This window comes from Muscardinus avellanarius (assembly GCF_963383645.1).
Source record: "Muscardinus avellanarius genome assembly, chromosome: 14".
NCBI classification, from domain to species: Eukaryota; Metazoa; Chordata; class Mammalia; order Rodentia; family Gliridae; genus Muscardinus; species Muscardinus avellanarius.
The window spans coordinates 8,852,480-8,866,643 of record NC_137800.1 but is presented as its reverse complement, the minus strand read 5'-3'; the positions used below and the strand labels follow the sequence as shown (position 1 = coordinate 8,866,643).

Sequence of the window (14,164 nt, the reverse complement as noted above, 5' to 3'; positions counted from 1 at the left end):
CTGCCTAGGTTTTATGCTTAACCATTACTGATAGCCAGAAATGGACACTGCATCCTATTTGGTTCAGGTTTCCTTTGCTCATTCACAATGAATCACAGATTTATTTCATTACCTTAGCAGGGCTTTACCCATTCCTTAGAAAAAAGCTGAACTTTTTATAAATCTAGACTCTCTCATGACCCTCTTTCCTGAAAAAAAAATGATCTTAGGAGAACATCACACTCCTCGTAAAGCTTAGGCAAGGAGACACTTCCCCGCAAATGTTTACTTGCTTTACGCCAGTCCCCTATTTACAACCGTGGTCCTCCGGTCTCAGCCTCCCAAATGCTGGGATTACAAGCATGCGCCACCACGCCCGGCTTATTTACAACTCTTTCCTACCTACCCAGATTAGTTAGATTTTATTCTGATTTTTTTCTCTTCAAGGTCTCTGGTGTGAAGTTTTGTCAAAAGAAACACGCAAGATAACTCAGTAAATAGTTAATAAATTAAAATAGAAGTAGTCAAAGTACCAAAACACACACAGGAGCATTACAGTCAACATATCCCAACGTCAGGTGTGCGCACAGTAGGTGCACCTGTACAAAGGGTGGAAGAACAAAAGCTGGGGGCTCTGAGGACGTGTCACACACACTTAGTGAGGCTCTCAGCAACTTAGTGAGACCCTGTTTCCAAATAAAATATAAAATAGGTCTGGGAGTATAGCCTGGGGGTAGAAAGCTCCTGGGTTCCATCCTAGAAAGATAGAAAAGAAAGAAAAGAAAGAAAGAAAGAAAGAAAGAAAGAAAGAAAGAAAGAAAGAAAGAAAGAAAGAAAGAAAAGAAAAGAAAAGAGGTCTGAAAAGCAGATCAACTGGGAACCTCTTAGTGCTCCCTGGGAGCATGCCAGGAGTCAGGACTGACCTAGATGGAGCAGGTCTTGAGGCTTGGGCCTATTCCAGCTCGCATCAGTACTCAAATACTTTATGAAAACAAAAGTCAATTACATCTGACCACAGTCACTAATCTCTAGACGGTTAAAGACTGTCAAAACAAGTCTTCAGGTTATCTATGGACACCAGTTTCTTTTTTTTTTTTGGTGGTACTAGGGGTGGAACCCAGAGGCTTTCTACCTCCGGGCTATGTTCCCAGACCTTTTTTATATTTTTTATTTGGAAACAGGGTCTCACTAAGTTGCTGAAAGCCTCACTAAGTAGCTGAGGCTGGCTTCGAACCTCTGCGATTCTCCTGTCTCAGCCTCCCAAGCGCAGGGATTGCAAGCATGCGCCACCACGCCCGGCAACACCAGTTTCTTCAAATACCAACTTTAATGAAATTTAAAAACCTCAGTCATAATTTATTGGGCGTGGCTTGCAAATCAGAAATTTCTCTTCCAATTAATTTTTTAAAAAAGGTGAGCTGGACTTTGTGGTGCACGCCTGTAATCTCAGTACTTGGGAGGCTAAGGTTTAGTGAGACTCTTCAGCAACTTAGTGAGACCCTGTGTCTGAAGAAAAAACAGGGCTTGGAGTGTAGGCCAGAGGGAGACTACTACCGGTTTCAATCCCAGTTACCCCCCCCCCTCACAAAAGGTAAAAAGTTGTGAACTGACTTTCATGTTACAGCTGACTGTATAACCTTTTCTGTGTAGGTTTGAAGCCTCAAAGCCAGTATGTTAACAGTAGAGTAGGTGGTGCACACAGTGGCAAAGCCCGTAATCCAGGACCTGGGAGGCCGAGACAACGTGGCCTCAGAACCTTGCCACAGGGAGAGCAGAAGGAAGCCTGCACTCCGGTGCCTGAGGCCCAGCCTCACAGCACCGTCCACTGCCAGCTCGCAGGCCACCACAAAGAGAGCGAGCGGGCAGTGGCTTAGCACTCAACACAATGTGCTCACAGACTCCAAGACACAAGCCCTAGTTTGTTTTATGGCTTTTTATGTACTGGAAATTGAGCCCAGGGGCATTCTACTTCTCAGCTACACCTTGAACCCTTTTTAATTTTTTATTTTAAAACAAGGTCCTGCCGGGCGTGGTGGCGCACGCTTGTAATCCCTGCGCGGGGAGTCCTGGGACTGCAGGCATTCGCCACCCGGCCCGGCTGAAGAGTTCTAGTTCTAGTCCCGGGAGGCAGGAGTCTGGCCGTATCTAAGAAAGTAAATGATGATCTGCAGAAAGCAGAGTCAAGTCACTACTTACCAAATATCCTCAGGCCAGCCATACTTTATCAGATCTTCATCTAATAAGATACATGAGAAGAAAGAAAAGTTAGGGAAACCGGTCAAAGAAAGACAGGTCAGAGCTCATAAACTGTGAGGACAGAAATACCACTCTCTCTCCCTTAATGGAGAAAAGAGTAATTCAGAGAGGTTTTGAAACTTGAAAATATAATTTAAAAAAACAATTTTTACCACTGAATGATATAAGCTGTATAGTTTAAATACTTTTAATCCAAAGCTCACAAATTTCTATTTGAAGGTAATGAAATTAGCACGGCCACGTCAGAGCCGCTCAGAAGCTAGAGGATGCTTCAGAAAACGGAGCCATCGTAACTTAAATGCTAAAATGGTTTTGCTGAGACTTCAAAGTTACGGGCTGCACTTTTGTTCTCCAAAGAAAAATCAATTATATAACAGAAAATTAAGAATAAAACAAACACCAAAAGCATTAGAAAGGGTAAAGTTTACCTACAGTTTTATCACATATGAAAATAAGATGCCACAGGAAAGGGGTGAGAGACTGGGTGTGGTGGCGCATGCCGGTAATCCCAGTTCTTGGGAGGCTGAGACAGGAAGGTCACAGGTCTAAGACCAGCCTCGGCAACAACAAACAGTGAAACGTAATAATCTGAGTAAGGGGTTCGAACATGGGTTCTGTAGGGATAGGGTGGGGTATAAACATTCTACTGCTATTAGACTTTTTATTTTGGTACTGGAGGTTGAATCCAGAGACATTCTACCTCCAAGTTATATGCCTAGCCCTTAGTATTTTTATTTTGAAATAGGATCTTGCTAAATTGCTGAAAGTCTCATTAAGTTGCTGAGATTGTCCTTGAACTTTTGAACCCCTGCCTCAGCCTTCCTGGGATTACAGGCATTTGCAACCATACCCAGCCTATTTGACTTTTTATGGCAGATATTTTTTTTTAAGCTGGGTGCAGTGGTGCATGCCTGTAATACCAGTACTTGGGAGGCGGAGACAGGAGGATCACAGGTTTGCAGTCAGCCTCAGCAACTTTATGAGGCCCTCCACAACTTAATGAGATCTTGTTTCAAAATAGAAAGATGAAACAGGGCTGTGGGTGTATAGCTCAGAGGTAGAATGCCTCTGGGTTCAATACCCAGCACCACACACACACACACACACACACACACGAGCTTCCTGGGAAATAATGAGTACAGAAAATAGCATATAACTTCTAGCGACCACATTCATCATTAGGAACAATTGTGCTTAGCATGGAAGTATTTCATATTAAACACCAATTTTAAAACTGTAGATAAAAAGTAGAGTCTCGGTAGCTCGATGCGTGTGAGTGTGGATGAAGGCGCGCTGGCAACAGCGCCATGAGTTCTGCAGGACTTCCTGGCGGCTGAAGTGGGAGGCCTAGCAAAGAGCCTGGCAGAGGAAAGAGAATCCTGCCCCCTGTCCAGCACACAGCGCAGCTCCCGGCCGCCACCTGCCGGCTGCGGGAGGAACAGGCTGAAGGCTCTTCAGCCCAGGCAAGCCGGCCCACCTACACTCCTGACCTCTCCAGGCTTTAACCTCAACAGGCTTTAATTAATTTAATTCAGTGCCCTGAATTAAAAGGCAGACCCCTCCAAATGACCTCACAGATTCCCGGGAGAACACGTTCTCCCACACAGGCCTCCAGATTTACATCTGTTGACATGAATCTTCCATCTAGAGAGTAGAGTACAGATACCAATCCCTACAACAGACACTGAAGGCGTCCACACTCTCAGCTCGGCCTCCCTGGCCTTCCACAGCCCTTGTTACTTACAGGGCTTCACATGCCTCTTATTCATTCATTATTTATTTACTTATTTATTTTTATTGTGGTGCTATGAATGGAATCCAAGGGCATTCTTCCCTCTCCTTTCCCCCTTTCTTCCGGGGTATTCTACCTCCAAGCTATACCGGAAGACCACAGATAGGTGAACGGTGAAAGACAGCTCTGGGACTACAGGCAGCCCCCAGCCCTCTAAGGCGGTGCTCCCCAGGGCAGGAGAAGGCTCAGCGTTCACAGCCTGCAAGGCAGCTCCAGTCCCATGAGCCTCTATGACAGCTGAGGTTCCAAGGTTAGATAACTACAGGGCTGTAGAACTTATCCCCGATTGGCTGACTTCAAAGCTGTTGTTTCAAACACTCCGCTAGCTACCTCCAGAGAAGAGCAGCTGTCTCCCGGCAGGGCGGGCATCCTTCCCAGCTCGCATCCCTCACCTGGATGCTGCTGCACACCTGGAGGGTCCGCGCCGCGCCCTCGGTGCTCTCGTGACCAAGATGCTCAACGTGGGGTTGGGGATGTCGCTCAGCGTGTGTGAAACCCCGGGTCCCATCCCAACACCAAGAAAAGCCCCTCAGCTTCCCTTTGGTCTCTCCTCATTCCCACAGCTAAAAAGGCTATCTGCTAAGGCCGTGTTTTTCTTTGAAACTTTAGTTCTGATTCCTGAGCAGGTCCCAAAACAAATTTACTAGGTTGAGACTTTCTAAAAATAAAATAAAATAGCAAAAGGAAATAGAGGGCTGGGCTGTAGCTCAGGGGAAGAGTGTTTGCCTAGCACTCACGAGGACTTAGGCTAAAAAAAAAAAGGACGAAAGAAATAGAAGGCATAGGGACTTCCGGGAAGATGGCGACCAAGAAAAGCGAACCAATCTCCATTACCACAAAATCAGCGCCTTTCATAGCCAGAAAACACCATCACCAGAGAAACAAAAAAATCACCAGGCTCCAGAGAGAAAGCAGACTGAGAACAGAGCTCAGAGCCACAGAGGAGATACAGCGGCCTCACGCCCGAGGACGCAACAGCAGTGCCATACTGCCGGCGGCAGCGGCGAATTCATCAGACAGCTACAGCAAGCCGAGGTGAGCTGCTGCGGAACAGCCAGGCGGGATCTTTCGGCACAGGGAGCATCTAAAGCTCCCAGTGGCTGAGCTCAGCACACGCTGCAGGGACTCAGAGTGGATCTCAAAACCAGAGAAGAAAAAATACGCCAGCCTCATGGCCGAGGGCGTGGCAGCGGCGCCACATTGCCACCGGCGGCAGCAGCATTGAATTCACCGAGTCCAGTACAGCTACATCTGCGTACTCAAGAACAGTGAGTCAAATTGCGGGCCACAGAGGAGAAATCCCAGTACTGTACTCCCTGGGACTTGACCCAGTGGGGGAGGGGCGGTGGCAGTGATATCACACCATAGGAGAACGTGCACCCTGGCACCCCCACCACAGTCTAAAGCAGCTTCTATCGACTGTCTGGGTCGGAGACTCTGTGATACAACCCAGTAAATTAGTAGTGGGGTCTGAGATACTACTGACTCGAGATCCAGAACACCTTAAGTGAAGTCATAGTGACCCAAGGGAAGAACCCAGAGAAGGCACAAACTTCCGAAATCATGGAAAGAGGAATAACACTGGAGCAATGAATGCCCACAACCCCACAACATCAGAACCCGATAAAACAGAAAATCAGAGATTTCTAGAAGATCAAATTAGGAAAATAACTGTAGAAATAATAGAGGTGCTTCGAAAAGAACTCAGAGAGAGCCAAAAAGAGATAAAGGATGCAATTAATGAAGTAAAGGCCTCAATTCAAAGCATGAACAACCGATTAGACCACATGGAGAACAGAATCTCGCTCTTAGAAGATGATCATTCCAAAAATGAATGCATAGTTTCTAATCTAGAAAAAAGTATCCAACAGCAGGAATCTGACATTGAAGAAATATGGGCCCATTTTAAGAGAGCTAACCTAAGAATAATTGGAATAGAGGAGGGAAAAGAAAGTGAAACCAAAGGGATCAACAATCTCTTCAAGGAAGTAATAGCAGAAAATTTTCCAAACATAGAGCAAGAGGTTGATACACAGGTCCAGGAAACTTATAGAACTCCCTTTAGACAGAATCAGAGAAGAGGATCCCCACGCCACATAATTGTCAAAATGACCAATGTGGAAGCCAAGCAGAGAATCTTAAAGGCAACAAAAACAAAGGGCCAAGTGACATTCAGAGGCAAACCAATTAGAATCACTCCACACTTCCCAAACCAAGTCATGAGAGCCAGAAGGGCTTGGAGTAACATATTCCAAACTCTGAAAGAAAACAACTTCCAGCCAAAAATTTCCTACCCAGCAAAACTTTCTATCAAATTAGATGGAGAAATAAGAAGCTTCCATGACAAACAAAAACTGAAGGAATTTATGTCTTCAAAACCAGCACTAGAGAAAATACTCAAAGAGATTAACTACAAAGAAGAAATAGGTAACACACACCAGAACCAGAGAAACAAGAGTTTCCATCCAACAGTTAACTAAGATTGGTTATCTGTGGAGATTCATTACTTATGTTAGTCTTTTACCTATCTCTAAATGGTATTGTTTGCCTTTATTGTTGTTAATTTTTAGGATGTCTAGTTGGAATATTAATATACCTTCAGATATAGCATTTGGAAATATTTTATCCAATTCTATTAGTAACTTTTAACTCTGTTTACATTGTCTTTGGATATACAATATTTTATTTTTTAGGGAGTTTGTATAACCTTCTGTTGCCTGTGCCATTGAAATCATATCCAAGAAATCACTGCCAATTTCAGTGTTGTGAGGTTTTATGACCCAGATTTTCTTCTAAAAGTTTATAGTCTTAAGATTTATATTTAGGTCTTTTATCTATTTTGAGTTAATATTTGTATATGGGATTAGGTAAGGGTCCAATTTTATTCTTTTCCATGTAAGTATTATTTTTCAACAATATTTAGTTAAAAGATTATTATTTCCACCACCAAATCTTCATGGAAACCTTGTCAAAAATAACTTGACAATATAGGGAAGAATTTAGCTCTAGGCTTTTATTTAACTCCAATGGTTTATATATCTGCCTTTAGAATAGTACTACACCGTTTCAATTATTGTAGCTTTATATGGTTTGAAATCAGAAAATATATATCTTCTAGCTTTGTTCTTTTTCAAGATCGTTTTGGGTATCTAGAGTCCATATTCCATATTAGGATAGATTTTTTTCTGAAAAATAAATATATAAATATATGATAGTTTCACCTAAAAAAAAATAGAAAAAAATATTCTCTGGTAAGAAAGAAAGCAAAAAGAAATATTGAAATGTTTTCATGTAATTTTAATTTTTCAACATTATTTAGTTAAAAGATTATTATTTCCCCCACCAAATGTTCGTGGAAACCTTGTCAAATATAACTTGACAATATATGGAAGAATTTAGCTCTAGGCTTTTATTTAGCTCCAATAGTTTATATATCTGCCTTTAGAACAATACTACACTGTTTCAATTATTGTAGCTTTATATGGTTTGAAATCAGAAAATATACATCTAACTTTGTTCTTTTTCGAGATCGTTCTGGGTATCTAGAATCCATATTCCATATTAGGATAGATTTTTTTCTGAAAAAATAAATATATAAATATATGATAGTTTCACCTAAAAAAAAAATAAGAAAAAAATATTCTCTGGTAAGAAAGAAAGCAAAAAGAAATATTGAAATGTTATCTTTATGTTATCAAAAGCTTGGTATCAGACAAATGAAACTGTTATGTGAGATTATCATTTTTAATTTTGGATAAATTGCTATAATACTAAATGTCAACCACTAAGCCAAGCTTGGGAAGGAGGGATAGGGAGGGAATGGGGTGGGTTTCGGGTGGGGGTTGACTGGCGATGTGTGCATGTATGTCTACAAAAGTTTTCTTTGTATCCCACTATGATGTATGAATACAGCGCACCAATAAAAAATAAAAAAATAAAAAGAGATAAATAGAAGGCATAAAAAATAGTATAAATTTCCCATATGTTTTTGTTTTAGTGACATGAATATGTACATCGAGTTACAATTCATACTGAGGGTGGTCCACCAAGTTCGAAAAATCATATCATGATGCAGGAAGAGCATCTCTGACCTCAAAATACCCAACAGATAGGTTTCCACAAATCTGAAAGACGGTTTAAAAAGGGAGGAGGGTAGAAAATCAGCCCTTCAAAATCCAAACCACAGAAGATTTGTATCTATCTCAACCAGCACATATTAACTTCTGGTTCATGTTAACCTAAATCAAATGACACCACAAAACTCTCTGTAACAGTTTCTTTCTTTCTTTCTTTTCTTTTCTTTCCTTTATTATTATTATTATTTATTATTATTATTATTTTTTTTTTTGGTGGTACTGGGGATGGAACCCTTCTACCTCTGGGCTATACTCCCAGACCTATTTTTTTATATTTTATTTGGAAACAGCGTCTCTTAAGCCAGCAAGGCTAGCTTTGAACCTGCGCGACCAGCGCTGGGATTATAAGCCTGCGCCACCATGCCTGGCTGTAACAGTTTCTAATCAGCGACAGGTAGTCTAATATAAATAGAATCTGGTATCACTAAACTCTACAAGTAGGAGTTCCTCAGAATGGATGTGATCTGTTTCTCCAAGGCTGATTTATTAAAGTAGTTGAAAACTCGTACCCTGTGCCACCTACAGAAAGGCGATCCCATGAAGCAGAGGCCCACAGGGGCTGGTTGATCAACAGGCCCCACGTCACTGCTGGGAAGGAGGATAAGATCGACCAGTAATGTGTATTTCTAAATAGCTAAAGTGAGAATTCTGAATGTTTTTGCTGCAGAAAATGACAAATGCTTGAAGTAACAGATGCTATTTACTCCAACTCGATCATCACACAATACATACACAGAGCGAATATAACACTGCGCCCTGTAAATACGTAAAAATGTTATTTGTCAATGAGAAATTTTAAGATTAATTAAAATTAAGAAGAGAAAGCTTACCCAATAAACGGTGTGGGGAAAGACAACACTTACCTGCTGGAAATTTCAAATCAGATGCTTTGGAAAACTTACTTTCATGTTTGTCCTTTCCCATGTAGATCGTGTAAGCCGATGCGTTAACTATGACAAAACAAAACAAATGAAATTAGATACCTTCATCTGTATGGGAACAGTAAGTGACTGGCAAACCATGGCCCATGGGCTAACTCCAGCCCACTACCAATTTCTCTAAGAATGACATATTTTTAAAGGGTCGATAAAGGGCAAACAAGGGTTCAGCTATAGAGATGGCAGACGGCTCAGAGCTGCGTGGTAGAACGCCCGGTTTCAATCCCCACACCCTTCCCCACGCACAAAAGGAGCACGACCACAACAGACCCACACCAAGGGGCATTCTATACAATAATTCTCCATTAAAAAGAATAGGCAACCACTGAAGACTGTAGGAGCCTAATGGGTACCAGCAATGGCATGGGGCGGTGTTTATAATCATAGGGCTGGGGGTGTAGCTCAGAGGTAAATGCTCCCGGGTCTTTCCCCAGTACAGCATAAAAACACCTGATGCAGTAAACTCGTAGAAATGCAAGCAATAGGAATAGCTTCCTACAAAGTATAGAATGCTTTAGAAAATAATCGTCCTGAAGGAAATATCCTAAAAGTTATGAATATATTGTGTTTAACAGTGACTTTTTTTTTCAGTACGGGGGATGGAGCCCAGGGGCATTCTACCTCTGAGCTACACCCCAGCCCTATTTTTTTTGGGGGGTGGTGGTGGTACTGGGGATAGAACCCTTCTACCTCTGGGCTACACTCCCAGACCTATTTATATTATATTTTATTTGGAAACAGGGTCTCTTAAGCCAGGGAGGCTGGCTTTAAACCTGCGTGATCCTCCTGTCTCCACCTCCCAAGCTTGGGGATTACAAGCATGAGCCAACACGCCTGGCCCTAGCCCTATTTTTTATTCTTTTTTTTGGGTGGGGGGTAGTACTGGGGATGGAACCCAGGGGCCCTCTACCTCTGGGCTACACTCCCAGACCTATTTTATTTATATTTTATTTGGAGACAGGATCTCTTAAGCCCACTGAGGCTGGCTTCGAACCTGCACAATCCTCCTGTCTCAGCCTCCCAAGCGCAGGGATTACAAGCGTGCGCCACCATGCCTGGCTTTTATTCTTTATTTTGAAATAAGGTCTCACTGAGTTGCAAAATGCCTCACTAAGTAGCTGACGCTGTCCTTGAACAGCGATTCTCCTGTCTCAACCTCACAAGTGCTGGGATTACATACGTGCGCCACCACTCCAGGCTGTGACTTGTTTTCTTTAATGGTACTGGAGATTGAACCCAGAGTCATTCTAACTCTGAGCTACACCCCCCAGCCCGCAGCCCTATTTTATTTTGTTTCTTTCTTTATTTATTGCAGTACTAGGGATGGACCCAGGGGCATTCTACCTCTGAGCCACATACCGCATCCTATTTTTTAGTCTTTTTGTTTTTTCAAACAGTCTGAGTTGCAAAGGGCCTCACTAAGTAGCTGAGGCTGTCCTAGAACCACAATCCTCAGTCTCCACAACCCAAATGTTGGAATTACAAGCGTGTGCCACCACATCTGGCTCTGTATTTTATTTATTTGTTTATTTATTAGTGGTACTGGGGATGGAACCCAGGGGCCTTCTACGTCCGGTCTACACTCTCAGACCTATTTTATATTTTATTTGGAAACAGGGACCCTTAAGCCAGCAGAGGCTGGCTTCGAACCTGCATGATTCTTCTGGCTCAGCCTCCCAATCGCGGGGATTGCAAGAGTGCGCCACCACAATCGGCTATATTTTATTTTGAAAAAAAGGTTTCGCTAAGTTTTGGAGCCTCGCCTTGAACCCATAATTCTGTTTCAACCTTCCAAGTACTGGGATTACAGGTGTGTGCCACCACATCCATCCAGTTTAGCAGTGATTCTTCTTCTTCTTCAATGTGTGTGATATTGAGGACTGAACTCAAAGGCATTTTACCTTTGCGCTACACCCTCAGCCCAATTTTATTTCTTATTTGAAAAGAGGGTCTCACTAGGTTAATGCAAGTCTCACTCCTTGCTGAGACTGTCCTGCAATCCAGGCTTGTGTGTGCCACCTGGATTTCTCAGCAGTGGCTCGTTCTTGAAGCACATCTCTGGACTATGCACTCATTTTTACTCCTGAATAGAAACACGGTGGTGGCATAATTCTGAAGGTGGTGTTTATACAAGAACACACGACCTTTATAGGTCATTCTTGTTTTACTCAAGCGATACATAACTGGGATTATCCTGGGTGCCAGGGGAGAACAGCCCACGTTTTACAAGCAAGCGTTAGGGATAGCAATGGACAGTGCAGTGCTATGAGAAAGTCATAAAGTACCACTCACCTACCCAACAAACACTTATTGAGAACCATTATGAGTCAGACACCACGCTAAGGAAACAAGATCGAGTCCTTACCCCTGTCCGCAGGAGGCTGATGCTCTTGCTAACTGGTCACATCGCATTTAATGTCCTGTGAGGTGGAATGCTAGAGGTCTACTTGGGACCTTAAGAAGTCCCGGAAGAGATATCCTTAAAACAATCGTGGTGTGGAAGCTAGGTCAAGCAAAGTGTCTTGGAAGAGATTAGTCCAAGCTATCTCAACGGAGCAAGCATGCCCTGGGGGGGTTGATTCTGGGCAAAGGAAAATAGCATGTCCAGAGAAACGAAGGGAAGACACACCATTTTGGCAAGCACCCTTTCCTTGCCTGCCCAAAACAAATCAAAAGTATTAGCTCGTGTCACTTTTCAAGAACTGGCACATCAACGCTGCCCCTGAGCGCCAGTATCGACGGCGTTCCAGTCTTTCTACTGCTCTGCGTCGCGTCCCAGGCCCCTCAACCCCTCTGTAAAAGGGTAAGGCGCACTTCCTGTGGGAAGCGTTGCAGGCAGGTGTCTCCTTTCTGCGCCCCTGTCCCAGGGTGCCGCCGGGATCTGGCCGCAGGAGGGGAGATACTCGGGAAGGAGGGATGTGAGGCACCCCACAAACCCTGCCCCATTCCAGGGAGCGCCAGGAGGTCTTAGCTGGAGGGGGGGGGGGGACAACGACTCCCAGGTGCACAGACAGCAAGGGCACTGCCCCTCCGTACTTCCCAGGTTCTGATGAGGAGCACCGGGGATCGACAGGGTAGCCGCAGAGATAAGGCACCGGGGACCGAGGGGCGCGGGGTCCCGGCCGGCCGCAGCCTGGGGGTCCCGGCGTCGGGGCCAGCTGTCAGCAGCCACCCGCCAAGGCGCGGCGCCCACTCACCGCTGCTGCTGGTGAAGTAGAACACCATGATCCCGACGGCTGCGCGGAGACTCCAGCGCCGAGCTGCAGGTCGCGGGTCGCCAAGCTCGGGAGACCAGAAGCGCGGCGGCCGCCAGCTCCCCGGAACTCCTCCGCGCACTTCCGGCGGAAGTAGGGCAGCGTCACAACGCCGTCCCGTCGGTGCCATCTTTAATCCTGGCAAGGTGCAGGTGAGATTGCCTCCAGGGGTATTACTTAGTGACTTAAGGGTTAAGGAAAAGGGGATGTAGCCCAAATAACCCGTGGGTGGAAAACAGCGGAAGAGGTCTCCTTTGAAATCCTGAAAGAAAAAAAAAAAAATGCTATCAGGAAGCCGGGCGTGGTGGCACGCGCCTATAATTCCAGTATTTGGGAGGCTGAGACAGGAGGGTCGCAAGTTTGCAACCAGACTCTGCAATTTAGTGAGGGCCTCAGCAATTTAATGAGACCCTGTTTCAAAGTGAAACAGTAAAACAGGGTTAGGATGTAGCTCAGAGGGAGAATACCCCTGGGTTCAGCCCCCAGTACCACAAAAAGACAGAAAAAAAAGGCAATTGGTATGCCTTTGTTTTCAGAACCAATAACCTTCAGCAGTTGTTTTGAGGGTTATTTATTGCCTTTATTTGCCTCCTTTAGATTCCTTGTAGGCTCTGTGAAAGCAGGAAACTTCACAGCAAGGGCTCACTATGCTGATCGCATTACTGGATACTTAGTCCGTGCTCCTTACATTTTATTTTATTTTATTTATTTTTTGCGGGTCTGGGGATGGAAGCTCCTTACATTTTAATTGAACCCACAGTCCTCAGATATCTGACAAAGATTATTTGTTTGGCTAGACTTTAAACTTCTGAATCTTCTGCTAAGCCCATCTGTGCACCCTTTTTTTTTGGGGGGGGGTCTGAGAATGGAACCCAGGGTTTTACTGAGTTGCTGAGGACCTCACTAAGTAGCTGAGGCTGTCTGCGAACCACGATCCTCCTGTCTCAGCCTCCCAAATGCTGGGATTACAAGCGTGGGCCACCATGCCCGGCTGTGCACTTTATTGTAAAATCCAGTTTTAGCAAAGCCGTCTGCTAAATCTTTTTAGCCAGGGTATTCCCCCTCCCATTCCTGCCAGTCCTTGCTACCAGGTTCTTCATCCTCAGCCACCCCCATGGCTCATCTACAGCCAGAAACCTGTTAGTTCCTTACCCAAATCTTCCTTACCCTAATGTTTTCTATGGACTGACCGCCACCCTGACTTTTGACTACAGATTCTCAGTTGCCCAAGCTGTACTTGGAGTTGAGCCCAGTCTCTCTCCTGCACTACATACCTCTTATCAAAACAGTCCCGAATAGCTTTCCTTACTGTTACAGGGTGAGAGATCTCAAAATTCTATTGCATGACCTCAATCTTTGCTGATCTGCTTGGTAAGCATTCAAACAGCACACGTGGGGAACACGGGTGGCTTACTTAGAGAAGCAAAGGCGCCCTGTGAGAAGACCAGTGAAGGGAAGGTGTCTCACTCTAGGGGGAAAAGCCTCTGGAATGGGCCATTTCCCACAATGCAAAGGCAGCCTGGGGCAATGGGTTACACTCCCGACCGGGCTTTGGAGCGGCGGGTTTCTAGGTGTGCAAAGCCATGTGTTGGGCTTTATGGTCCCTCTGGACACCTTCTCTATACGCATTACTTTTGGAGTCATTGGCAGCTTGCACGTGGTGACCCTACATTGTTTCTCTGCCCCCTTCTCGCAGGGGAGGGGGTCGAAGTGAGCTGGGCACTGCAGGTGAGCCAACCCATCTCTGCCCCCTTCCCACAGGGGAAAGCGTCAAAGTGAATCTTTGCAGATTGAGTTGGTCCAGTTGAC

The 14,164-nt window shown here is 44.6% G+C and overlaps 1 protein-coding gene across 1 annotated transcript in view; it reads right to left on the bottom strand.

Annotated features, from left to right (window-relative positions):
* Positions 1 to 12,326, bottom strand: part of CCDC25 (coiled-coil domain containing 25) — a gene marked incomplete at both ends in the record, with an annotated part of 29,771 nt that extends 17,445 nt beyond the window's left edge. The window contains 3 exons of the mRNA XM_080710910.1: positions 2,176 to 2,215; positions 9,066 to 9,113; positions 12,299 to 12,326. Of these exons, the coding sequence (XP_080567036.1) occupies positions 2,176 to 2,215; positions 9,066 to 9,113; positions 12,299 to 12,326 (116 nt within the window). The remainder of the gene's footprint in view (positions 1 to 2,175; positions 2,216 to 9,065; positions 9,114 to 12,298) is intronic.
* Between the last annotated feature and the right edge of the window lie 1,838 nt (positions 12,327 to 14,164).